The sequence below is a fragment of the Mugil cephalus genome, chromosome 21 (assembly GCF_022458985.1).
Source record: "Mugil cephalus isolate CIBA_MC_2020 chromosome 21, CIBA_Mcephalus_1.1, whole genome shotgun sequence".
NCBI classification, from domain to species: Eukaryota; Metazoa; Chordata; class Actinopteri; order Mugiliformes; family Mugilidae; genus Mugil; species Mugil cephalus.
The window spans coordinates 4,774,631-4,800,952 of record NC_061790.1 but is presented as its reverse complement, the minus strand read 5'-3'; the positions used below and the strand labels follow the sequence as shown (position 1 = coordinate 4,800,952).

The 26,322-nt window shown below is 45.0% G+C and overlaps 1 protein-coding gene across 20 annotated transcripts in view; it reads right to left on the bottom strand.

Annotated features, from left to right (window-relative positions):
• The window catches only part of ptprk (protein tyrosine phosphatase receptor type K), a 112,676-nt gene that overhangs the window by 65,581 nt on the left and 20,773 nt on the right, over positions 1-26,322 (bottom strand). For all 20 annotated transcript variants that reach the window (XM_047574461.1, XM_047574466.1, XM_047574465.1 and 17 more), the window contains one exon: positions 1,819-1,941. In XM_047574461.1, the coding sequence (XP_047430417.1) occupies positions 1,819-1,941 (123 nt within the window). The remainder of the gene's footprint in view (positions 1-1,818; positions 1,942-26,322) is intronic.

Sequence of the window (26,322 nt, the reverse complement as noted above, 5' to 3'; positions counted from 1 at the left end):
GCCTTTTGTTTTTGGGGGTCAAAAGCTGAAAAACCTTTAAATCACGTCACAGCCTCGGGGAGATTGAAGCCTGCGAGACCAGACTACAAAAATTCTAGTGGCTACGATTGTTGGGAGAAAACAATACTGATAACAAAGTTTCCCCAGGAAAGGCATTTAAGCTACAAACTCGAGCCCTCAGCCATTTCCTACGACTCCCTCCAAACAGAAAAGCTAGCCAAGTGGTTTATCTGTAATCCCCTCCAGCAACCTCTTTTTTTTTTTTTTTTTTTTTTGCTTTTCCTCCATCCCCCTGCCCCACTGTTCCACACCCTGCTGGCATTATTAACACATCAAATGTCAGTTCACGCTCCCCGTACCTTTAGGCGAGGCTGTGAACCTCCCCTGCAGTAACCAGCATCTCCAAACCATTAACCTGCCCCGCCGTCCTCATGCCCCCCCCCCACCCCGTTTCCTCATTCCACTCACTTCTAGGGGCGTTAATGCTATGCTAATTCCGGGCATTACTACCTCTGCACTCTTGGGCGAGGTATTTAACCTCCTTCAAACTGCCAACTCTGCCCCCTCTGCTTAGTGACACCACTTGGTATTAATAACGCTAAATGTTTAGACTTTGGCTGGGTACCATCGGTCTTGTGTCACCGCTTAAATATATGCGAGACCGCATGTACGGCAAGACAGCAACGCACGCTGTTAAGGAAAGCTGTGTGTGTGTGTGTGTGTGTGTGTGTGTGTGTGTGTGTGTGTGTGTGTGTGTGTGAAATCTGCAAAGAGATGGTGTTCAAATGAACCTTTCTCTAAATGTCAGCGAGCCTGGGTTGTCATGATGATAAGCATGAGAGATAAATAACTGCATTACATTGTCATGGTAACAAAGTCATAATCTTTGTTACCACAAGGAAGAAGAGAGAGGGGGGAGGCCGAGGAGGGGAGGGGGCGGAAAGGAAAGGAAAGGAAAGGAAAGGAAAGGAAAGGAAAGGAAAGGAAAGGAAAGAAGTGGAGACAAGCAAACCAGTCAACATTCTCACGCTGTGGTTTTTAATTCTCGTGAAGCAAGTAACTACTTCAGCGTAGCTGGTTACCGTTATAACATTTTTGCTCTTAACATTGTAAAGTAGGCAACCTTCCCTGTTCCCTGTCGTTGATTAATGACCTCATATTCTGTTAATTAGACCCTCAGCCCTGAGGCAGAAAGATTTAATTTCCCCTTCATCATCATCATGTAGAAAAAAACACAACTGATTAAAGGAGGAGAGGAGAGGAGAGGAGAGGAGAGGAGAGGAGAGGAGAGGAGAGGAGAGGAGAGGAGAGGAGAGGAGAGGAGAGGAGAGGAGAGGAGTAGGATTGTCGATGGAGAACTACAGCAACATATCTCTGTAAATACTCCTTCAAATTAAAAGCCCTGTATTTACGAAGTCCTTAAACTTTCCAAATAAAAGTATATAATCTGCAGAGCACCCACGCATCAACATGTAGGCACCGTTTTACTGCACACTCTTAGGAGGTTTTAGCCCAATAAATCCAAACCTAGGGGCCTTCCAAAGGGCCACAGATACAGCACATCTGCAGAGAAGTGAGTAATGGAATAATGGGAGAAGAAATAATTAAAGAAAAAAAAAAGTTCCCCTAAAAATCTGTTGACCTGTTACATAAATTGTGGTTATTAGAGTCTTGAAAAGTCGTTTAAATGAAATCTGCTGAGCCAGTCGGAAGAGAAGAAATGTCTCTTTGCTGAATCTGCTGCCGACCCATCGGGACAGTCTTCCTCAGTGTGATGTGTTGGAGGAGGATTGAAGGATGGGTGGACATGGAGCTCACCTTGCGGCAGGTCCGGTGAGACGTACGGCACTTCCTGGGTGTTGATGTGCGTCCAGTCGAAGTCATCGTAAGGGTCTTGTTGGTAGTCGCACTGAGAGAAGCCGTCATCGAACGTGCAGCTTCCTGCAGCAAAGAAACACAACAGCGTTCAGTCGATTTGAAAGCAAACAAAGGCCAAAACGTTGACTTTCTTAAAGTCATATTGAGATACTTTCGAGTTCTTCCTCAGTGAGTGTGTTTGTCTCAGCTCATTAGCGAGCCACCAGACGCCCCGGCTCCGACAGTCATCACTCAAGGCCAGTCGCAATCACCTCTGACTCAACCGGCAGAGCCCTCAGCTGATCATCTGAGCCCATCACCACCGGCCCCGGGTCGGCCATGTGTGAGCCGGCCGCCGTCGGCTCCGCCCGGACGGGAAGCGGCGCTAATGCAGAGAGACGCCGCTTGTCCCCGACAGCCAGCTCGGCCGATCAACTGGCCATGATACGCGGCTCGCCCTGGCAATGTGGCCGCCAGGAACGGCGTCCCGGCGACTACCAGCTATCTGATTCACCGGCCTAGCAGTGATGCACAGCTTGCGCCGGTAAAATGGCTAGGAGAGACGCGGCTAAGAAAAGCCACAATACCATCTGATTCAAGTCTCGGGTGGTTAGTGGTCAAATGTGTCCTCTGTGCCCTACTTCAAACGAAGCAGACGTGGCTGGGACGGACATTTCACCAGATATGCACTCAAGAGAAATACAGTTTATAGAGGCAACATTTAACTATGATAGGCAAATATGATGAGCGACAAAAAGAAATTAAGAGAAGCAGTGGTTAGTAAGGAAGTCGGTCTATTCTGAAATTCTGAGTGTGCAGAATGGACTATTTTTTGTTGTTTCTGTTTTGTTTCAACAATTTCAGGGATGATTTCCCGTTTTATCTCAGGCGTTTTTTTCTTTTATTTGGTTAAGTTTTAATTGTGATGACTGTATTATATTACGTTTAAAAGAAACATAATGCTTGAGTACTTGGACCCCAGAAAGAAAGAAAAGCCTTCACAGTGTGGGGGCTAATAAGTGAGGACAGATGATACGTGATATAACGCGAAATGAAGTGGAAAAGGTTGGTTAGTTGGTTAAGATTGTGAAACACAAACACCTTAAAGTCATGGGTTAATTTAATGCTGGAACTGCTGCCGTTTGCTTAGAGCGACAGAAAAACTGCAAATTTCCGACAACACATTGCACTTTTTATTTGCTTTTCTTGCGTATTTTCACGTGTGACGGACATTTCCTGCAGCGCCTCTCGCTGTCCGGAGGCCGAAAGACGAGAAAGAGCAACCGACCTCAGTGCTAAGCTATCCGCATGTTTATATTTGACAAAAAAAAAACTGACAAAGAAGGTATAAGGGAGCGAGCCTGCCGCCAAGCCGTATCAGCAACCGGCGCTGCCAGCTACATAAATCTCCTAGCATTCAGTTAGCGCCACAGCTTTGCTACCTGTGTCCTGGAGCAAAGCTGCGGCGGCTGTGATGGAGAGCAGAACGACAGGCCCTCAGATACCCCACTGATCTGAGCTCCCGCTACACAGGCATACCAAGAGGTGACAGCCGCCGCCGGAGGAGAAACAAGTTAACATCAAACTAAGCGACTGTCTTCGGCTGCCGGGCTGAACGGCTGCCTGTGACTCACAGCCTCAGAGAGGCACCGGAATCACATTCCTCTCGGCATCCTTCTTCAAAACCGGCTCGTCTTTGTGCGGCCCCGTTCGCTCCCATTCGGTTCGATTAACTCTTCGTCACAGCGGGTCACCTCCGCTGTTGGGGACACGTGGAGGACAACGAGCGCGGCGCTCCGTCTCGTGAACCGAACCTGAAAGCGGTCGCGCGCTAATCTAAACTCATTCTGATTTATGTCTCCGAGTGTGTGTTTGTGTAAAACTCCACGGCTCCCCGTCTCCCACTGTTTGCGTGTCAGTTTACATCTTGAAGCCAGGTAGCTCTCGCCGCATGGGTTAAAAGAGCAAACTGCGCTCGCATGTGCACGAGGGCGCATCTGCAAACAAGTGGAAATAATTTGCGGTGTTGAAAGTATGGTCTGCGTGCATTCGGTTTCGTAGACACAGTGAAATTCTCTTTTTATTTGAACGGACATGTGTCTGTGACTTCACTGTGACATTCTGAGCCCAATCTTATGTAACCTCACAGTGATTCTCAAGAGATGTCACCATGTTTACATCTCCAAAAAATGGTTCCTCAGAAGGTGACAGCATAGGCTACGTTATGCATGACTGTAATAGAGTAGAAGAAGTAAGTCGTTAACCAAAAAACCCATTGACTTGGTCAAAAATAGACAAGAGGCTTCAGGATTTTGTTTGAATTAGACAAGTTGTAATGATTTTTCCATGTCAGCTAGTGTTGGCAGTGATGTGTGGGTCTAATGCATCCAAGATGGACAACTATGTCCGCCATATGCACAGAAGACACAGCGTCTTCTTCTCTGGAAACAGTCCCATGAGTTAAACGTTTGCTAACCCAAACCATCAACCTTTAAAACTAACTTCAAAAATTACAAATTGTTGCATTTCCCTTACCCCTAGAAATGCGCAAAAACCCAAATATCGTAATAAAAAAACTTTAAAAAAAAACTTTTTACAAAGTACACATGTAAAAGTTTATCACAAAAGTGCAATGGAAACACTTTTTATGCATTTTCCCATCACCAGCGCCACTGGAGATGACGCAGCGGGACGATGACGCCATTTAATTGTGGGAGTCACAGCTCATTTGCAAAATATCTTTCAATGGAAACAAGCACAAAGTGCAACTTTTAAAAAAATGTATTACTTTTATTTGGCTTGTGACAACAGTGCTGCCCCTTCTAGATGTAATCTAACTTAACTGAATGAAAACCGGATGTTTCACTTCATTTTCACATGAAATCCATACAGTCCCCTGTTTTGCGTGTTCCACTGTCCTGACAGCACACACACACTTAGCCTCGGTTTACCTGCCACAACATTTGTTCGGCCTTCTTCGCCCTCGGTGCGGAAAACACAGCAGTTCTATTTGGCACCGAAGCCTTTTCAAGCAAATTCTGTTTCTAGAGGCACAATTGAAAGCACTGCAGAACTGAATTCAAACACACACACAGTCTAAAATGTGGGCTTTTAACTGTTTACACATCCTCACACCGGGCTCCACTCAGCTTTGATGTAGTGCTTCGGTACAAGAGGCATTTTTTTTTTGCCTTGGCTTAGCACTAAGAAAACATGTCCTTGTTTTAAATTCCACTTTACTGGCTGGTTTAAAAGAAAACATTTCAATCGCGGAGCATTCCTCTCTTCCTGTTAGCACACTTCTGATAGACGTTCACTTTCAACCGCTAACGTAGTAAACAAAGTATCTGTGTGTGTGTGTGTGTGTGTGTGTGTTAAAAAAGAAGCGATGGGGGAGGGGAGGGGAGGGGGGGGTCTTCAGAAACTAAATGTGCGTGAAGAATGTCTGCACATGCAAAGCCTCGCTCTATCACGCCCACGTCCTCGGTTAACACTTCTTCTCCCTTTTCCCGAATGTCCTGCCAAGTAAAACCAACACACACACACACACACACACATTGACAGACACATGCATCTGACAGCAAATCCTTGTTGCCAGTAATGAAATGAGCAGACCTTGAACTATTCTTTTTTTTCCCTCTACTTAAAAAAAAAAAACACCCAGTGACAAGCCTCGATTTGCCCAAATTTGGTATTAACTCAGATATTAAATCAAATGTCAAAGGTCAACAATCAACAACAAAAAACTACAGTTTTGGAAGCAGTTGGGACTCATCAGAGAGCTACCAACAGGAAGTTGTTAGTGAGGGGGTTTGGAGCATATGGGTTGAGGGGAGGGGCCTTGATCAGTTTGGGATCTAGTGAATTTGGAGGCCAGGTCAACACCTTGCAGTGTTTCTTCATGTTTTTTTTAGTTGTACATAAACAGTTTTTGTGTCTGTGTCTGTGTCAGGTCTATGTCATTACTGTGGGGTGGGGTTGTCTGGTCTGGTAGAAACAGGATTATTTCACTCAAATGTGACTGAGACCTTTATCTACCTGAACTACAGAGGGTAACAGGACCTTTTTTCTCAAATAACATCTCCTTCAAGAGTAATTTACTGTATTTTATTCAGTTGCATTGTTCAAAGTTCAACGTTGGCTGCACGACGCTGTTAATACAAACTAAAATTCAAATTATGAGGGACCTACCATTCATTTCTTAATAATGCTCTTATTGTGAAACATCTGCAGGAAGGTGTTGTGAGAAGCTCATTAACTTGCATGTTCAGGTTACAAACAAACAGAAGAAGATGATGAGCACGGTTGCACAAAGAACTCTATTGTAACTTTTGTAACGAGGTCCACTTCACTACAGTGGTCATAATCTTATGCCTGATTGGTGTATAGTTACAAACTTTACCATACATTCATATCTGTGTATGTGATATCCACTCTCTTTTTGTTTTTTGCTCTTATTTTGGTTCCTCCGAGCCCCTTTCGGGAAACATCTGTCTGCTATACGCGCCATTGTGTTCACTAGCTTGCGGCTAACTTTGCAGCTCTGCCACTTGGTGCTGAGCAGGTAGCGTACAGTGGATATTTTAGAGCTTATTTTGCTGAAAACAGCTGCGTCCTCTTGCCAAAATCAAAGCTATGAAGGCGCTGAGAGCGAACCAAAGCAATCAAGCTGCGGGCCAGAGAAACCAAACGAGCAGAAAGGAGGGGAAACGGTGTATTTTTATGCCGCTACAATATTCCGCCCGTGTTAACTGCGTATTATGGCATAACTAATCTCTACAACAATTTTCGACGCACATGTATATGCATGAGTGTGTGTCCAGATGGGTCATTATTGCCACCCTCTCCTCCATTCACAAGGACACAGAGGGAAACAGAGAAAGCGGCTGCATGCTAATCACTTTCTAATCAGCTTCTGTGATTGGCTGCCTCGCTAATGAAATAATGGCGACTCATTTGCATAATAAAATAATTAGAAGGACTTGATAAAGGCTCAAGGGCAGAGAGAGGAAACCGCACACACACATACACACTCACGGTGACACGGGAGAGCTGCAGTCTTCTCTATAAGATTGTCGAATGGCATCAGACGCAACATCTGCCGCCGCCGCTCAGAATCATTTGGCAGTGATTTGCGTTGACCTCCACCTGCACGAGGTGACTCGAACAAAAGTGCTTCGACCGAAAGTGTTTAAAACCGTGGTGCGCAGACGGCCCCCAGAGGGTCCCCGGCTTCCTCGATTATTAGCTCATATCAGGGTGATTAGCTGGCAGTGACAAGGATGTATAACAATGGCCGGTTTGATTAGCTTTCGCTCCCTCCGATGTGATCTAACCGGCCCGCAGACCAGGCAAATCAGATCAATCAGCTAAAGGGTGCTCAGATACAAGTCCCAGGGACACTTTTAAATCAAATTAAGGTCTTTTAGTTTAGTTTATTCTTCTCCTCCAGATAATTTTTTATAGAAATATCTGCTACCGAAGGCAGCGGAAAGAGGGCTGATCATCTGAGTCAACATGTGTGCAAACATTTATCCATCGCCGCCTCCAAGTGAGTAAATCTCTCCAGAATATTACACGACGTATAGCAGGGACTTGGTTTTAGAAATCGCGTCAGCTGTTACAAATGGCTCTATAATAAAACAAAAAAACAAACAAGCTTTTTATTGTCTCTAGGTAAAAGTTCAATGCCACTGGAAATGTTGTTTGACTCACGACGACTATTTATTCGTGTAAACGTCTCCATCAGCCGTACGATATAAATACATACACCGGTTTAAGCGAGCGTGAAAATGCTAATATATTTACTGTGAGGCAGCTCGAGGAAAGGTCGAGTTTGACTTTTTGGCCAACTGAGGATAAGAAATCACTGTCACTGGCTGTTCTGCGAAGCTAACCAATGCACGGAAATGCAAACGAAAGCACAAGCTTTGTAGCTCTAGCTAGTCCCATCGCTTATAGTTTCTTCTTCTGAATGAATGAAAGAATGCATGCCACTTCCTTTAAAAATACAAAATACATGCTAATTAATTAAGTGGTGAGGTGGGGGCTGAGGGGATCATCCCACAGATACTTAATCAGTTTCGTATCTTGTGGATTTGTGCTGTTCTTTTGTTTTTTTGAGTTTGTTTTGCGTGTGTGGCTGCATCCTGATGGGGACGGCTGCTGCCAGTGGTCATAATGTTGTGGCTGATTGGTGTACAACAACAATAAATGTAATCCGATCTAAAAGTAGCGTCACTGCTACGGGGGAGGTGGCGCCCGGTCTGGTGTAGGGTGGGTGCTACATGTCTAAGAAACATGTTATTTACTACTTCCTGTCAGTGGTCGTAATGTTGTGGCCGTTTATCATCATATCCAAGCATTTGTTTTTCTTTCCGCCTTCCATCTTCCATCTACATCTGAGCTGATCAGAGGACCATAACCGCTGCTGCACCTTAGTTGGAAGCATCGTCACATTTTTGCCCCGATGGCGGCCTGAGATAATGGAACATAAATCAAAGGGATTCAGGAGCGTGGACACTACCTCAACCTCCAAAACAAACCAAAACACTTTTTCTTTTTCTCCAAAGTACAGTTAAGCACGTACAGTACACACTCCTCGGCTCTGTCTCTTTTTTTACCCTCACCCCCGTGTCTGTCTAGGATTTATCAGCGGAGCTCTGTTTCAGTCTGTAGGCTGAGATATGATCACCAGAGAGCAGATAAGACAACATGAGTGAAAGAGTGGGAAAGCACGAGGAAAGGGGGAGAGGAAGGGAGGGAGACGGGAGTAAGAAGAAGCAGGAGAATTCTGTTCTTAACGAGTTAAGCCTGTTGATTGGCTTTACGATAGTTTTCTTTTGTTTCAGTGTCCTTTTGCTTTATATATATATATATATATATATATATGAATGTTTTATTACAAAAAGAGGAGAGAAGAGAAAATGTCCGTTTTGTAAATGGAAATCATTTCCAAGGACACTAATTACATTTACATCATTAAAATCCAATTCCAACCACCAGTAATCTTGTTTCCTTCCAAATCATTGCAATTTTGGCCAGTTATTAATTGCGTTAGCTGACCCGGATTCATAATCATGTATGGTTTTTATGGGACATTTCATTTCTGCGAATCACTAGAGAGTTTTTGGCTCAAATGTACAAGAAAAAAAAAAAAAAAACATAATTAACAGCGTCCTTATAGCAGTGTTACACACGTTCTCTATACTGTGACCTCTTGATGTCTTTGCCCTGTGGTACATCATATCATTTACTCCCGGCGTTGGGTTTGTTGTTTTTAAAAGTGCGCGTCCGCATCGCTGAGCGGCCCCCGACACCGACCGCCACAAGGACACTAATAAAGTTGCACCTTATCATTTACTTTCTGTGTCATCCCTACATTTGTGCGCCCCCCCCTGCCCCTTCTCTCTGTGCCTCTTGTTCTTTTTCCCTCTCTGAGAATAGGTGAAATTAGCCTGAAATGATACAAGGTGACATCAGAGAGACACACACACACACACACACTTTCAAACTCTCCCTCTCGTCACGCTCCAGCAGCCCTCGCAGCGCAGCGCGACGCCATCAAAGCCCAGACACACACACACACACACACACACACACCTCGCCTGTTAAAACATACACAGTTATGGCACGCGCAACCGCACACCCAAACGCACACGGCGCATATACGTGGGTCCCGCGCAGACCGACACTCATGCATGCACACACTCAGACTAGTAGTTTAATTGGAAGTGCTGAAGGCTGAAGAATTTCTCCTTCATCTCACAATGCTGTAATTGAATCTGAGACGTGTGTGTGTGTGTGAGTGTGTGTGTGTGTGTGTGTTCAGCTGATTCAGGGGTTTCCATTGACAGTAACGGTAAAACAGAAATGTGTGTTTTCTCCCCCCCCCTCCGTCTGTGAGGAGCCTTTCTGTCCTTCCATCCTTGACTATCTTCTCTCCGCTCACCCCGCTCTCCTCTCTCGGGGTTAATGCAGCTTTTCAATTCAAATCCAAAACCCAAGCAGTTTTTCAACAGTCGCATTATTTCCCACAAAAACCGACGATGATTTGGTCGCAGTGGGTTCTTGGTTAAAAAGGAAAGGCAGCCGTGGCCTCCACCACCACCGCCGCCGCCGCCGCCGCAGCGTGCTGGCGTTTGACGGAGGGACATTCCTGGTCTGGAATGTTTTTGGTGATAAAACTAAAAGTTTTTTTTAATTGTTATTCTGTAGTCCGGCCTAATGCGCAGTGTGCTTTGAGTGTTTTCTTTGTAAAACTGTGATTACGCAGACGTTTGCTGCTGAATGAGGCTCTCGTTGTTACGTCGCCCGGACAAAGGAAGTCCGACGCACGTACCTGAAAACACGTCTCTGCTCGGACGGCTGCAAACAAAAAAAAAAGCCTCAATGAGGCGTGAATGACTTACTAATGACCCGCCATCAAGGTACTACTGTCACACGTACAATAGGAACAAAGCGGAGAGCAACTCTTATTTGATACAAGGAAACTATGTGGTTCCACATGGCAACCTTATCATTAAAGGGCTTCAGTTAGAAAATGGAAAGAACCGTCTGGCTCAATCTTTCCAGGGATGTTGCGTGGCTGTCTGGAAAAGGGGTTTAGAAGGGCCGCATGTTTAATTTGAATTAAAACACACTGACTGTAATCTGCTGTGTCAACACGAATGTGTGCTTGAGCTGCACCTTAACGGCTGTGTTCGCTGTGAGCTCATTTATTTGTCTTTTTCAACCAATATCTAAACCAAAAATGGTTCCTGACCACTGAAGTTTCGCTGGAGGCATTGAAATGGGTAGTGAGAGAGCACAGCACACCAGTGCCCAATAAAGGCTGTTACACAGTTTATTCTTGCAGCCCTTGTTTGGAAGTTCTCGCAGCTTGTTCTCGACACACTTGTTTACATTTTCCTAATGGAGCTTAATGGAGCTACACTCGAAATTCGACTTTCCAAATGCAGTCCTTGTCTCACCTTACATGCAATGGAGAAGATCTAATAAGTGACTGGAACATGTCCTCCTCCTCTACACTAGGTGGCGATATGTGTCTTTTTAGCAGGTTAAAACGGCCGCCCTTCTGGTTGACCTATTACGTCATACAATAAACAACGCTACTTTTAGCGCAGATAAGATGGCGCTATCTCTCAGGTGGTTCTTCTACCAGCTGTGTTTACCTTCTTCTTCTTCTTCTGCGTCTTTCTTGGATGTTTTTGTTTGGGGTCATACGCCTAGTGCAGCAGTTGTGGAGCATGCGCACATGCGTTGTCTTGTTAAAGTCCAATTAAGGTGTATACATGGCGGACAAAATTGACTTCCAAACACATTATCTGGGCGTCTTAATCGTGGTCTATCTCCCGCATCTCCCACAATGCGTGGTGCGTGTGACGTTCACAGCTGTGGCTTGACCGTATGAGGACTTCCCAGGATGTTACGTACTTATGTTTCTCGTTAAGTATAAATTGTCTGGGCAGAACAAATTTGTTCTCGTTCATGCAGCCCTAGCAACAGGAACAAATTTCTCGCTTTCCTTGAGCATGTGATGTCATCTGAAGTCAAGCGTTGACAACATTATAGTCGTCTGGAAAGAGGAAACTGACTATCATGAATCAGCAGAGGCCAGATGTGTACAATGGTGTGCAGCTCTTCTTAGTTACCTAGCTTCCTATTTCACCCCAGCTCCTCTGTTTTTTCCCCTTTTGAATGAGGAACCCACTTCCCTGGTACGGCTGATATCTCTTTTCATGCAGGTGCTCGAGTCTGTGGTTTTCAAATGCAAATCTTTGGTCCTGACACAGTTTTATAAAACTATAAAGTAGTTTTTATACAATATTATATATAAGTAATATTTGCTTATGTTCTCCTGTGATTAAAGAAAAATGTGTTTTGACTACTCGGTGGACATTTTTCTGACTTGACTGGTTCATCCAGGAACTTATTTGCGGCCGAGCAGCACACCCACATCCGAGCAGCTTGAACAAAAGAGCTTCTCCTCGACAGCAGATTAATTGCATTATCCTTCCAGCACTGGTAGAACTTCATCGCAGATTAGTAGGATGATTATTTTTCAATTAAGCAGTTTGTCGTTAAGTCTGAGATCATTTGGTCTGACGACATTTCTAAAACCCGGGTTTAAATTCCTCACGTTGGCAATATATTTAAACTGCCGTAATGAATTGTTGACAGTCAACACGGCACCTTTAGCCTAAATGCATCACACCTCTTCGTGGAATATGTCCCTCTTCTTTCTCTACTCCGCCTGTTTGCCTGTGTTTGTTTGTGCGTCGGGAGGTGGCGCCGCGGGGGGTCGAAGACTTCCACAGACGCTGTGATATTCGCCTCTCTCCCCCTCTCACGCTCCGGGTCCATCTCTCCATCGTTAATCTCTATTTCTATTCAAATGCTGACATTTAAAGCAACTTCCCATGCTGACTGACTGTCTGACTGGCTGGCAGATAAGGCGGGCGAGAGGAGAGGGGGGGGGGGATGATGGAGCGACGGAGATGGAGAGTTTGTCGCTCACCGAGAAAATTAGGAAATCCTCCTCCTCCCCCCTCGCCTCCCGTCTCCCCTTCACACCTCCCCTGTCTGCGAACGAGTTCACCCATAAGCCCAGGAGGGAGTCGGATTTCACCCGTTCTCATGAAAGCTGAACCGTCCCCCTGCTTTTTGTGTGTTTGTTCAGGCATTTACCTCTCCCCACACCCACTACTCTGTTCGCCGTCTCCCTGTCCACCCCCTTTCTTTCTTTCTTTCCTCCTTTCATTTTTTTTTCTTCCCGTCAGTGTGGGATACAATAGATTTTGGTACGGGGCGTCCCATTTAACAATTCACTATAAAATACAGCGCTTTGGGGAACGCTGACACACTTCAGCTCTTTGTCAAGACATGGCAGGTCAACTTTTCCCTGCTTTTTCTGCGCACGCCCGAAACCCACGGAGAAGTTTTACGGCCGCTGGCAATCAAACGCTGAGATGACTGTGGACATTGGAAGGCGATAACGTCACCGAAAAAAGGCCGACCCGTAAACCATCTCCAGGAACAGATCGCATGTCGGTGTGTGTCACTCTCTGTGCGTGAGTCAGTGCAGGGATGGTAATCATTGAGCAGTTTAGTCAGGATTGAGCTCAGTTTAGACCTGAAAGTGCAGCTGTTATCTATTTTTTTTCTTCTTTTTTTTGCCAAAAATCCCCCAAACAACAAGTCTCAACAGGCTGCTTCTCCCCACCCTCCGCCGCACGCTTGACCTCAAACGCGCCGAACGGCTGATTCACCACCGACGCTCAGCGTGCGCAAACATTAACCGTATTATGTCTTCTCAAAGAGGAGGAAAAAATCCAGGAAGCGATTAATATTTTATTACAGCTCCCCTCCTCCTCCTCCTCCTCAATCTGTAAGTCATAAGAAATAAGACTTACTCCGTAGCTCAGTGAGGCTTCTCACTGAGGCTAGACGGACGTTTCCCATTGAGTCTTACAAAAGGGGCCCGGACTCAAAACAGATCAATACCGGACAGAATGAGGTCAGAGTGATCGCTGCTAAGTTTCTCCGCACCTGTATGTAACGCACATGCCACCAGAGCCAGAGGAGCTCCTTCACACCGCGACGCTAACCCATTCATCACCTTCCCCGGTAGCTAACTGATGAATTACCAGGAGAATACAGTCGAATAATAACGCTTCATCCACTGCAGGAAATTCGAACGGGCCAATCACGGGGAGGACGGGAGGCAGTTTGTTTCTGGGCCAATCAGGGCGCAGCTGAGGTTTTTTTGGACTGGAAAGCAGGTCTGGTGTGGACGAGATAAGGGCAGAACAAACACACATTAAACACCAACCCCCACAGACATGCACACACACTAGGAAAGTAAGGCCAGATGGAGAAAGAGGGAAATTAAACAAAAAGGCGAAGGACAGTGAAGAAAGACTGACGAGGGGAAGGACATGAGAAAAGAAAAAAAGTGGAAAAGTAAGAAGAGGAGGGAACTAAACTGTGAGTTGAGAAAAAGAAAATCCCACCCAAGAGCTATAAGCAGGTTAAATCTGAAGCCACTAGCTTAGCAAGTCAGCACACGGGCTGGTGACACACTGAACTGCCTGGCTGACTTCTGCGATTGTCCGGCTGGTTCAAAGGCTGGCGGGCTGATTTACTGACTGACTGGCGGCTCGGATTTACTCCATCCCGTGTTTGTGCAGCAGAAGCACTTCTGTTGTTCAGCCTGTCGGACAAAAAGCAGTTTTCCCCACTGACACACAAAGAACAACCTGAAACAGCACTAATGCCGGAGAGGCCGACAGAGGCGGGGAGGGAGGGGGGGAAAAAAGACAAACAAATAAATAAACACACGTTAGAAAAAAAAGAAGAAGAAGAAGAACTCCCGAACACGGAACTTCAAAGAAGAAAAAAAAACGCCTAAAATAACAATTGGAAAATGTTTCTGGGACGTGTGAAACCAATAAAAATCAAATATGAAAAAAAAAAAAAAAAAGAAACTCTTTTATCTGCAGTTGTGACACAGTTCTGTCGAACAACAAAAGATTCCTAATGATAGCATTTACTGTCCTGGAGGAAATTTACTTTTTCACTGCCGGCACCGAAAAAGAGCACATTGCGCAGCGCTGGAAACCATAGAGACCCAAACAAAGGGAATAACACGCGAGTGGGAATAACATGCTAGCAGGCCAGACAACCGAGACCGTCTGGAGAGATAAACATGTATTACACATTTCTGTTAGTGTGTCAGGACGGCTGCGCTGGGGCTAAAAACTGGTATGTGCACATCAATAACAGAACCCAAACTGAGAGTACAGCTGCGTGTGACAACTGCCAGAATCGTGTGTATACATGTACAACAACATAAACCCAGTGTTTACAGCGATGTTAGTGCTGTGGTCAGTGTTTACTTCCAAAGGCAGGTGTATATTAAAGGGGAGTTCTGTTTGAAGCGGTGTTATTTCTGTCGTTCTCGCAACCGTCACCATCAGTAATGATAACACTTCAGGTTTATTGTCAACATCTGGGAAGACGACAACAAGGCTCATGATGAGCAAAGTTTTAAACGCTGCCAACCCGCGAGCTAAAAGTCAAATTGCCCGCTTTAAACTTGACCCGCCTGGTTTCTGGAAAGGCCAGGTAGGCTCAGTTTCGGTTTTACCCCCACATAAAGACGACTGAGCTCAGATGTTGGCTCGCTCGCAATCTTTCAGATCAACCGATGGCTCATGTTTTGAAGGGATAACTACGCCCGCATGCTGCCTCCCTGACTCCCAAACAGTCGTCTGGCCCGAACAAAGCCTGGCCTTGTGTCAGGCTTCGCATTTGAACAAATGAACTCGCTGCTGCTGTCTGTTGTTCTGCGTAACGGGAGGATCATTACTGATATTTTGCCTGCGCTCACTTTAACATTTACTTGGAAATGAAAGGCTTTCATCCTGTTTGTGGTCTTTAGGGCTGCAGCAGACGATGAATCTGTAGATAATTTTTTCGATTAATCGATTAATCTATCGATTATTTTTGAGATTAATGCATCGACTATTTTCTGAGTATTTGAAAGTGGTGATAAATATAACCAAACGTTTTTCCTGATTATTCAAATACACTGGTGATATATTTGAGCATGATATCTTTTGACTACGTTTGGTTTTACCTTTATATTTCATCTTAAAAATGGTTTACATTGCCTTGTCTGGTATCATTCTTTTTAGCAAAACCTTGTCTGTGTTATTTTACAATTATTTTTTTTAATTTTGATGAACTGTATTGACACACTGGACTTAAACTCACACTAAAACCATAGGAAAAAGTTTTAATGTGTAAATTTCAAAAGATTATGTTTAAATTTAGCAAACAACAAATTTATTCCTAATCATTTACATTAAAATACACACTTTGGTGCAACTATTTACAACCATTTACAAAACTATCCTTAGCAACCACTTGAACACAGAAACGCCACATATAAAATCGCTTGTGGTGCGACGACAGCCTCAGCTGAAGGTTGCATTCAAGCACCCAGAGCGGGACGTTCATGGAAAAGTACGTGTCGTTTAGTTTTAGAGGGATACAGCTGCAGAAACAACCTGTTTAGAACTGGTGAATTCACTGGAAACTAGTGAGGACGTGTTAGCAGAGTAGCATTGCTGTTTTGTTTAATATACTTTCCTTAGAACAAACAAATACAAAATTTTGGAACAAGTACAAATCCAAAGCTTATTCCTGCTGATTAACCATTTCCTCTCAGTTCTCAAATGTCAGCAATTGTTTTTAATGAATTATAAACCAATTGTATCCCTTATATGAGCCCACAAAGGGTATTTGCTTTCAATTCATTCATTTGTGCACTCAGATCAGTTTTGTTTTGGGGTTTTCTCCTGTAAAAACATTGTATGAACACTCAACGATTATAAAAAACTACAAACTGAAGCTGTATTAGACCTGAACATTTCTCCAATCACAGCTTATTAGAATGCAGTCCATCCTGCATTTTAATTATAGACACCACCCCTTAAAAAAAGCGAAACGCCAAGAATGTTAACACGCTACTAATTTCACCTCTTTTTTTTCCCTCCCTCTGTCGCGAACACACAATCGGACGCATTAGCCCGGAGTGCGGAGGGAAGCGCATGCAGAGTGCGTGTGGATACGAGTGTGTACGTTGTCACCTTCAGCGGTAAAATGTGGTCAAACATCACTTACAGGCTCTGGACTAGAGGAAAAAGAGGAGAAACCAGAGACAGAAAGAGAGAGAGAGAGAACAAAAAGGGCAAAATATGTGCTTCAGGGACCTCCACCTCCTAGTTCGCAGCATGTGTGTGCGCGTGTGTGTGTGTGTGGTAAATGAGTTTTGGGAGTTGTCGTCTCTTTACGATAGCTGTAACTGGCCCGAGGACAGCTGTTATTACACTTCACAACAGGGAAATACTATATGTGAGCGTGCGTGTGAGAGGCGGAGAGAGGAGAGAGCAGTTTTCAGACGCTGAGAAACATCGCGGTCACGTCCTTGTGTCCTTGCGCGAGCGTAATGATGATGAAAATTAAAGACGAGAGCGAAATCTGGAAGCCGCTTTGGTAAAAGATGTACATTCAGTTAATTCACCCAGGAGTCGTTCCGCAAAGCCTCATGGCTCTGTAGCTCTGTGTGCATGTGTGATTATGTGTGTCTCCGAGCTAAGGATGTAGCTGATGGGAGGGACAGGCCACTTACCTACATGGGAGTGGTCTTTTAATAGATATGTGTGAGTGTGTGTGTGTTTGAATGTGTGTGTGTGTGTGTGTGTGTGTGTGTGTGTGTACATAGTCAAATGACAAAGCTCTGAGCAGGAAATGAGTCCAACCGGTTTCTGACTCACATTCAGGTTACACTGCCTCTGGGTTATTCAGGCTGTGACACACACACACACACACACACATAGACACACATAGAGAAGCACTACAACTAATGTGAGACACACTATCAGACACCAGACACCATTGTTAAACGTGTCCTTTCTCTTGCTCCTTTAACTCCGCTTTTATTGGGGTCAACAGACACATATATGGGTTGGTCTCAGTGGTCAAAGACGCGACTGGAGGGTTGCTGGTTTGAATTCTTGCATGAACTCTGGGAACTTTCAGGTCATCAAAACCTGTATTTAGAAAAAAAAACCTTGAGGGCCTTACATTTCAGAACAGAGACTTTACTTTAATGCACTTCACCAGAACTATCAAGGTACAAATATATGTCAAGTAAAAGTTTGTCAGATGTGGTTTTGATCAATATGAGACTGTAGATGCTCAAATACTACCTTCTCCAAGATCTTGGAAAGAAAGGGAAGCTTGAAGCTAAAATTGTCTTTTTCACACTGGGACCCAGATTCAAAAATGTGTGGTTCCAGTCACCGAAAGATCCGGATCCATCATGTCGTTCGGCCTAAACATGACAAGACTTATGCGGTAATATGCCTAAATTGCAACGCAGCGAATCCACTGCCACTAACAGGTCCCCTCCTCTGATTTAAGGGTTTAAGGAGACGGCATTGCGTGCCGTGCAGACCGCCGAGCCCCTTGAGGCAAACGTGTAATGTGTGCTGCTGGTAAATCTGAATGAAAGTGACTTTATTAGACTTGAAAAAAAAAAAAGCACAGCCCCGCACAGCTAGTACATACACTCGTATCCTGCCAGCGCTGCGCAGATATCATCGTCACTTTCACTCCGGCTGACAGCGAACGCCGTCTCTTGTAAGCGGAAAACGTTTCGCCGACCTTGACGGAGAAGCCTGACCATTGATTCGGGGACGGCGTCGCGCGGAGCAATCTCCGGCATTTCACATCGCCGTTTCAAGAGAGTTGGCGAACGTGGAGCTGCAGATCTCGGAGACATTTTAACACACCGCACAAACCGCAGAGCCTTTGCAGGGTTAATGCGCAGAGATAGGAGGAGCGCCGCCTCAAGAACGTCGGCTGTGACGCTGACCCCAAAACGTCCCCTTCGCGGGGTGTTTGTGTCCGTTTTGAGGGGACGTGGCCTATTGCTCCGGGGCGTCATACCCTGTTTTATCATGCATGGACTCATCCTAAGATGGACCCTGCAATGTCAGTGTCACGGGGGGAGATGTGCATCAGTGAAGCATATACACAGCCATCCCGTGACCTAAGACCTAGACACATAGTAATACAAGTCAATGCACAATGCACGCCTCATAATGCCACTGATTGCGTCCGTAACATTTCATTTGTGCAGCACAGGAAGCCTACGGTATCCCAACAAAGACGACTGTTACTAGATGCGAGTTCCCTGCATTCCCGTCTTGCTCTCGTAGCCGATTTTCCTTAACTGCAAAAATTTTGCCAGCGTAGCAACATGTGGCGCAACACTTCGTTGACCCTCGCGGGTATATTTATTTTTACGCCTCTCTGAAGATCAGAGGTCAAACCGAAGAGCAGAAGACGACGCCCGAAGCTGATAACGAATTAGCGTTTTACTTAAAAGATGGTTCAGCGACGCTAAGAACCTACAGCGAAGCATCATGCGTATAACATAAAAAAAAAACATCAATCCCTGAATGTGTCCACATATTTCACAATTAGATGTTCCCACTTCACTTCTAAAAAAAAAACTGATATGAAATTGGCGCGTCGCGGTGTCATTCATTAGAGTGATTATTTAAAAATGCGCCTCTCTCTCCGTCTGAATCGTTAAATTAACAAGTGAATTTATAAACAGACCACCAATTAGTGCAAATTAATGCAGTTCAATTTATTTTAATTGCAGCAACGTGTTGCACAGTGTGGCAAACAACTGTGGCTCATTTCAGGAACCCGGTGACCACTCCTCCTCCTCCTCGTGTGTCCCCTTTTTTTTTTTTAGTTTATCATCGATATAGACTCACCTGCCACTTTATTAGATACACCCTGCTAGTAAAAGGTTGGACCCCTTTTTTCCCTTAATTCTTTGTGGCATACTTTCAACAAGGTGTTGCGATTAGGATAAGAGAAGATAAGATAAGAAGACTTTATTGTCCAGTGGTTTAAAAACACAATGGAAATTTGCCTTTGGCATCGTGACAGTCGGCCAGCAAATAAAAGAGGCAATAAACACAGTCAATAAATAAGCACAATACAAAGAACAGATACGGTTTCATACAGCAGCAACAGAGTTCACTTAAAGATGCTCTGGTTCAGAATGTCCACTGCAGACGGCACAAATGATAGCGTATCCTACCGGCCTGGTTTACTACCTATCTAACTGAGAGGTTCCCATACCAGGCTTTATCTCCATATTGACATGATGGCATCACACAGTTGCTGCAGATTTGAGATGGTGTTCTACATTCCTTGGTTGTAACCAGTGGTTATTTGAGTTATTGTTGCCTTTCTATCATCTCCAACCAGTCTGACCATTCTCCTCTGACCTCTCACATCAACAAGACGTTTTCGTCCACACAACTGGATATTTTCTCTGTAAACCCTAGGGATAGTTAGTCCTCATTCTGATGCTCGGTTTGAGCTTCAGCAAGTTGTCTTGATCACCTCTACATGCCTAAATGCGCTGAATTGCAGCCATGTGATTGGCTGTTTGCGTTAACAAGCAATTGAACGGGTGTACCTAATAAAGTGGCAAGTGAGTGTCCGTATCACATCGTGGTCTGTGTTTCCGCTCATGTCTGACTGTAGTGGAGGATGGACTCAACTTGGAACATGGTTCTGGAGTTGCTCACCATCATTCACCCCCCGCATCTTTTAAAGTTTCCTTTTTACCCTCCTCACACATACAGTCTTTCATCCTCTGTTTCTTCCTTGTTTAAAACACTGACACACACACACACACACATTCACAGGCTTCCACTTCCATCGTGGCACGTACGCCACGATGTGTGCCAAGTAATTAACGCTGTTTGTGTTTGTCCTGTGAACGGTCTGGAACCTTGATAATGGGAAACGAGTGCAGACCGGCCGCACTTTCGCTCGCTCGCTCGCACGTCCATCCGTCCGTCCATCCGCGTCTCGCCTTCTTCCCTTCTCCCGCTCCTCTCGGGCCCCCGATCCCTCCCACCGTGACCACTAAACACACTATCACTTTGCTTCTCCTCCTCCCTCCAAGCCAGCGCTATCATTTGTGGCAGGCAGGCAGAAGACGCTGGGTTCCTTTCTGGTTTGTCGCACAAGGAAACCATTGGTTGTTATACAACGACCCAACAATCACCGCTCTGTTTGGTGGTTGACTTGTGTCTGAGTTTACGCACACACACACACACACACACACACACACACACACACACACACGCATTCACACAAACAAACCCGGCCACTCTCTCTTTTCCTCTGGAGCGAAGCACGCAGGCGAATCCGGAGCGCAGTCTTTTTCTTGCTCATGTTAATGTAAGTAATCAAAGTGGACAAGGGGCTTTGTAATGCTGAGAGAACGAGGGGTCACCTCCTTTAACTGTCCACTCCTCTCTGCCTCCCGTCCTGCGGGCGAGGCGGCGGGAGACAAGGGAAGAGGAGATGGGGGGGAAACTGATAGTGACACAGACGGAGCAAAGAGGCGAAACGCAGACGTGATGAAAGGGAGGATCAAACTCTTCCCCTACTTTTCCCGCATTAATGTCCTCAAACTGGGATTTTGTTCTTTTTTTTCTTCTTCTTCTTCCTCCCAGAACAAACAAATCCCCCGCGGAGGTGCACGACGAGGACCATTCTCCGAAACATTTACAGCATAAAATCCGCGAGATGGGCCGTAATTTCCCCCAAATCACAGTCCGATATTACCACAAAAAGCATCGAGTCGCGGCTCCGTCCTTTGATTTGCAACGGATGCGCGGCCACAGAGGATCTGCTTTAAAAAGTTTTCTTGCCATAAACAGCAGATGCAATTTTGGGGGGAAAAAAAATAGACAAATAAATAAAAAATACAAACACACACGCACACATTGACAGAACAATTGGACGGCGCGGCGTATCTGGCAGGTGAGCTACACTGATCTGGCTGCTCGACACAATGAGAAGCAAAGCTAATAGAAAATGTATATGAGCGTGTTGTGTTGTTGCAGACAGACGAACAATCGGGCCTGAAAATGTGCATGTGCGCTTCCGCATGTCTCTGCGAATGCGTGCGTGTGTGTGTGATGTTACGCCAAGGGGGTTGTGTAAAATCCACTCAAACAAACAACTTGAAGAGCAAAAAAAAAAAAAAAAAACGTTTCCTTGGACTGGATATGTAGCCACGGGCGATGTGGCAGAGTGTGTGTTAGTGGGTGAGTTTGCGTGTTTGTGTGTGTGCGTGTTGGCCTGAGGCGGGAGTGTGTTTGTGTTTGTGTGTGTCAGTGTGAGAGTGTGAGGAGTGGATTGCTTCATGCCTGGACGGACATGAAAGGTAGAAAGGCAGCGAGGACATGCCCACACAGACACACACACACACGGACACACACATTATGAACAGGGAAAGCATTTGCTGTAGCATGTATGGACGCACGAAACAAACGGACGACCGCGTGCACCCGTCTCCCTTTCAGAGCAGACGACGGTTCTAAGCAGCGAGTCTTTGGGCATCTTCTGGGGGGCGGTGAGAGGAGAAGATATTTATATTTCATCCCTTTGGGTTTAAGACGGTTGCATCGTGGATAACAACAACATTTTTACTATCTTCATCATGAATTCATTAGAAGCTATTTTTAGGGCTAAAGAAGGAGTACTCCTTTTAGGTTTAATTTATGATCTCAACACTTTGTTGTGCAGCTTGACGCAGGTTTGATGAAAAAAAAATAATGGCAAAAAAAAAAGATGAACCACACAACCCCTCAGAGTCAAGATTTGTTTAAATTCATGCCCGACAACAAAAGAACACGTGCGAGTGTCTGGGGGCGTTTTTGCTTGATGTGCGAGTTAAATATGGTTATTATTTCTTAGACGATACAATTAGAATAGTAACGTGATGTCTACACCCGTCAGCCACAACATTACGACCACTGACAGGTCTTGGTTATTATCTTATCATGGTCTACTGCCATTCATGAGGGTGTTACTTAAAGCCTTACCAAACATTCACGAGGTCTACCAGAGCCTCGAAACGTGATGATGATAAAGTTATTACTGGCCAGTTTGATTATTGTCCCTGGAAACTTATAACAAAATAAAAAATGTGTTTCACTGGACCAAGTTGAACATGATGTTAAAGTAAAAAAAAATATAAAAAATAAAAAATATATTTGTGTATCTCTGCCATGATACTCTTCCCCCCTCTGTCAGCAAATCATAAGAAGTGTTAACTTTGCATTTTAAGTGAGACTAGCCAGTTAGCTGCACCTCGACGTGTATCTCCTGGCACGGTCCTTTAGAATATTAAACGGGCAAATCCGTCTGTAACAGCAGAAAGGCTGAATCCAGCTCATTCCACTATACAGACCGGGCCTGATTTCATTATAGATAAATCACATTCATCTATTCAATCTCTCTTTCTTTCTATCTGTTGGTCCCCTTTCCATTCCCCCCCCCCCATTTCTTTCCCTCTATGTGTTTCTTTTCCCAATTTTAGCTCGCGCTCTTTCTTTTTTAGAGCCTTCCCATTACTTTTAACTCTGTCTGTCCGTCTCAATTTCTGTCATTCGCCGTATCAGTCTGGTTATCTGTGTAATGCAATAAATGCGAAGAGAAGAGAAGAGAAGAGAAGAGAAGAGAAGAGAAGAGAAGAGAAGAGAAGAGAAGAGAAGAGAAGAGAAGAGAAGAGAAGAGAAGAGAAGCCTTTGGGGAAACGAGGGGAATAGAAAAGAAGAAGAAGAAGAAGAAGAAGTGCTCTGTTAAAAAGCTGAGTCCACCAGAGCAGTCACAACAAATTCATCTCCCTCCCTTTCTTCTATCTCCCGTCCTTTCTTTCTTTCTTTCCCTTGCTCTCCGATACAAGCTGGCCTCGGTAATACAATAAAAAACTTGGCTCAGCTTTGTGCGTCTGCATGCATGGATGCGTGTGTGTGTGTGTGTGCGTGTGTGTGTGCACGGTAGACGACACCTCTTACTCCCTCCTCTCTGTCTCATCATTGCAGCTGTTCCACAGAGGTGTGTTTCAATATATCACCCTGTCACACACACACACACACACACACAAAAACACACACACACGGACACACAGACACACACACGCGGTCCCTGCTTAATAAGCGGTATTCAGAGCTCCTGGGTTTTATAGAAGCTGAAAGTGCACTCCTGCACAAAGCCGGAGCCTTTCCGACCTTCCTTTCGGTCCTTCTTCATTTCTTGCTTTATTCCCTTCGCTCCACCTTTCTTTATTCTTCCCTTTGTTTGCATTTCTTACATCCATTTATATTTCTTTCGCTTCTTGGTTCAAGTAACTTCCTCTCCCCTCACCTCCTGCTTCTTCTGTACGGGGGAGGAGTTCTGTTCTTTATTTATTGTCTTGGTTTATTTCTCATAATTATTATTATCTAAGTAAATGAGCTAAATATGAAACTAAATGTCCATCTTTAAACTAAGGCGACAAGTCCAGTTGCTTTTACTAAACTCTTTGGGACATAAGTCTTCAACAGGAGGTCCACAGAGGTACTGCAGGGGCGCCGCAAAACCTTTGGTTGATTAGACATTTTTTATATATATATATATTTAAAATTTTCCCCCACAGTTTTAAATTTCTTAAATACACAGGTTAGTAAAGGTGTCATGTTGTGTTTCCTGTTTTATTTTGTTAAGTTCTGGTTGTTCCTGTCTGTGTTCCTTGCTTGTCTCTTGATTGGTTATTGGTCTCACCTGCGTTGATTGTCCTCATGTGTCTCACCTGTGCCTTGTCCTCCCTCAGTCCTCATGTGTGTATATATAGCTCTGCCTTTCGCTTTGTTCCTTGTTGCGTCGTTAATGTTACCTTCATGTCATGTTCCATGTTTTCACGTGTCAATGTTTCCACGGCATGTTGAAGATTTCTTTAGATTTATGTATTTTTGTTCTCCTGCCGTGTGCAGCGCATTTTTGTTTGAGATCCTGCCTCATCAATAGTCCTGAATCTGGATCCTCACCTACAACCTCAACCCTCCACTTGACAAAAGGGATAAATGGAGTTTGCATGGCCGCACGTTTGAAATAACAAAAATTAATAACTGAACCTGTGTATTATTTAAATAGCTTAATATAGAATGCAAAATGATAATAATAATGTATATTTATAAATAGAACTAGGCCAAGTTTAATATAGAACTCATATAGTGGGTAGGGGGTCCCTACTTATTATCTACAAGTGCTGTCAGAATCAGTTATTTCCTTCTCGTACATGTAAAGAATTCAAATATATTTGAACGTAAACTCAAATGAAACAGTTTGTTATTTAAATGCTTGGTTGAATGAGAGAAAACTTGCATCATATTCCTGGAGTGCAGCTTAAAGTCCAGCAGCACGAGAGTAAAATCAATTTATTTGGCTTTTAAACTTCTGCACAAAGATAAGTCACTTCCAGACGTCCCTTCCACCACCACCGACCTTTAATGATTAACCAATACAATTAACTAATGAAAACCATCATTATCCGCTGCCCCCGTGACACAAGGACATTTTTATAGTTTCATTAAAGCCGCGCGGTTTGCGTTAACGCTCCGCTCCGTCCTCGCGGGCGAGCGCGAGGAATCCGCCGGCGGTCCGGTGGTTCTCGAACGCAGACGCGACAGACGGCGCGAGGAGGAGGAGGAGGAAAAAAAACAGGGAAAGAGAAGAAAGAGAGCAAAGGAGCCAGAGGAGGAGAGTGGACACCTGGATGAGTCCTGAGGCTCTGCAGGGGAGGAGGGGAGGAATGAAGGAGGAGGGAGGACGGGCAGGAGGGTGGGCAGTTTCCTTCAGCTGTTCCTTCGTATGGGTGTGTGTGCGTGTGTGTGTGTGTGTGTGTGTGTGTGCGTGCGGCCCATATGTGCATTAGTGCTGGAGGAGTTGAACAGGGGGTCACGCCAGATGGACACACACAGAAATGACAGATTCCACCCACTAGCATCGTGTAACAGTGCGGCGCTCCCCTTTGCTTTGCACGCGCGGAGACGGACTCGTCACTTTTTTTAAAGTTGCGACGTACGAACGAGGGTTTGGCTTTGGCACGGGAAACTGAGGGCGTCACGTTACGATTCTGCGCCACACAAGTACGATTCGCTCCTCGCCGTCTCTGAAACCGTTTCTTTTTTTCGCGGCTTCGATGGCGACCCGCGCATCAAAGCAGCTGCTCCGCCTCCGATTGCAGCTGAGGAAACACCTGCTGATTGAGACGGCGCCAGGAGCCGTGTGAGTTTCAACCTACACGGGGGCGCAGCTGTGATTTATTGTAATCTGCTTTGCTGTAAGTTTAATTAACGTCGGAGGGAATGAAAAGCTTCCGTGGGCTTCAACTAGCAACCGTTCTCGTTTGCAGTATCCAGGAGCCCAAGGGGGGGAGGGTTTGTCAACATATATTGAATTCGCCGTCATAGGAGACGAACGGAGAAGGTGATGCGAGTAAATCTGGTGATGTTTTTGCTTAGAAAGTGGCTTTTCTTTGAATGAACGGTTCAATTATCACACTCGCCGCCATCAATCTCTTACTAGTTAATATAAATAAACTCATTAAAACTTATTGGGCTTCGGAGAATCGTGATTTCTGCTACCTATCGGGTGGAAGCGAGCGTTTTCGTTAAGAGCGGACGGCTCTTAGAGACAAATTGTGTCTATTGACCCCGATCAACCCGCCAACACACACACACACACACATGCAGACACAGGCACTTTCACTCACGCAAACACACTCCACTTAATATCCTCAGCGCTCCACTCACGGCGACGTTCCTCATCCACTAAACCGGCTCTTTGTGTGTGTGTGTGTGTGTGTGTGTGTGTGCGTTTGCCTCTCTCTGTCTCTGAGTGCCGAGGTGAAAGGTTAAACGATGGCCATTAAGATTCATCTTTGAATTCACTTGCAGCTAACAAACACACACTGACGCGCGCGCACACACACAATTAGATGAGGGTGGTCTCCTGTCAGAG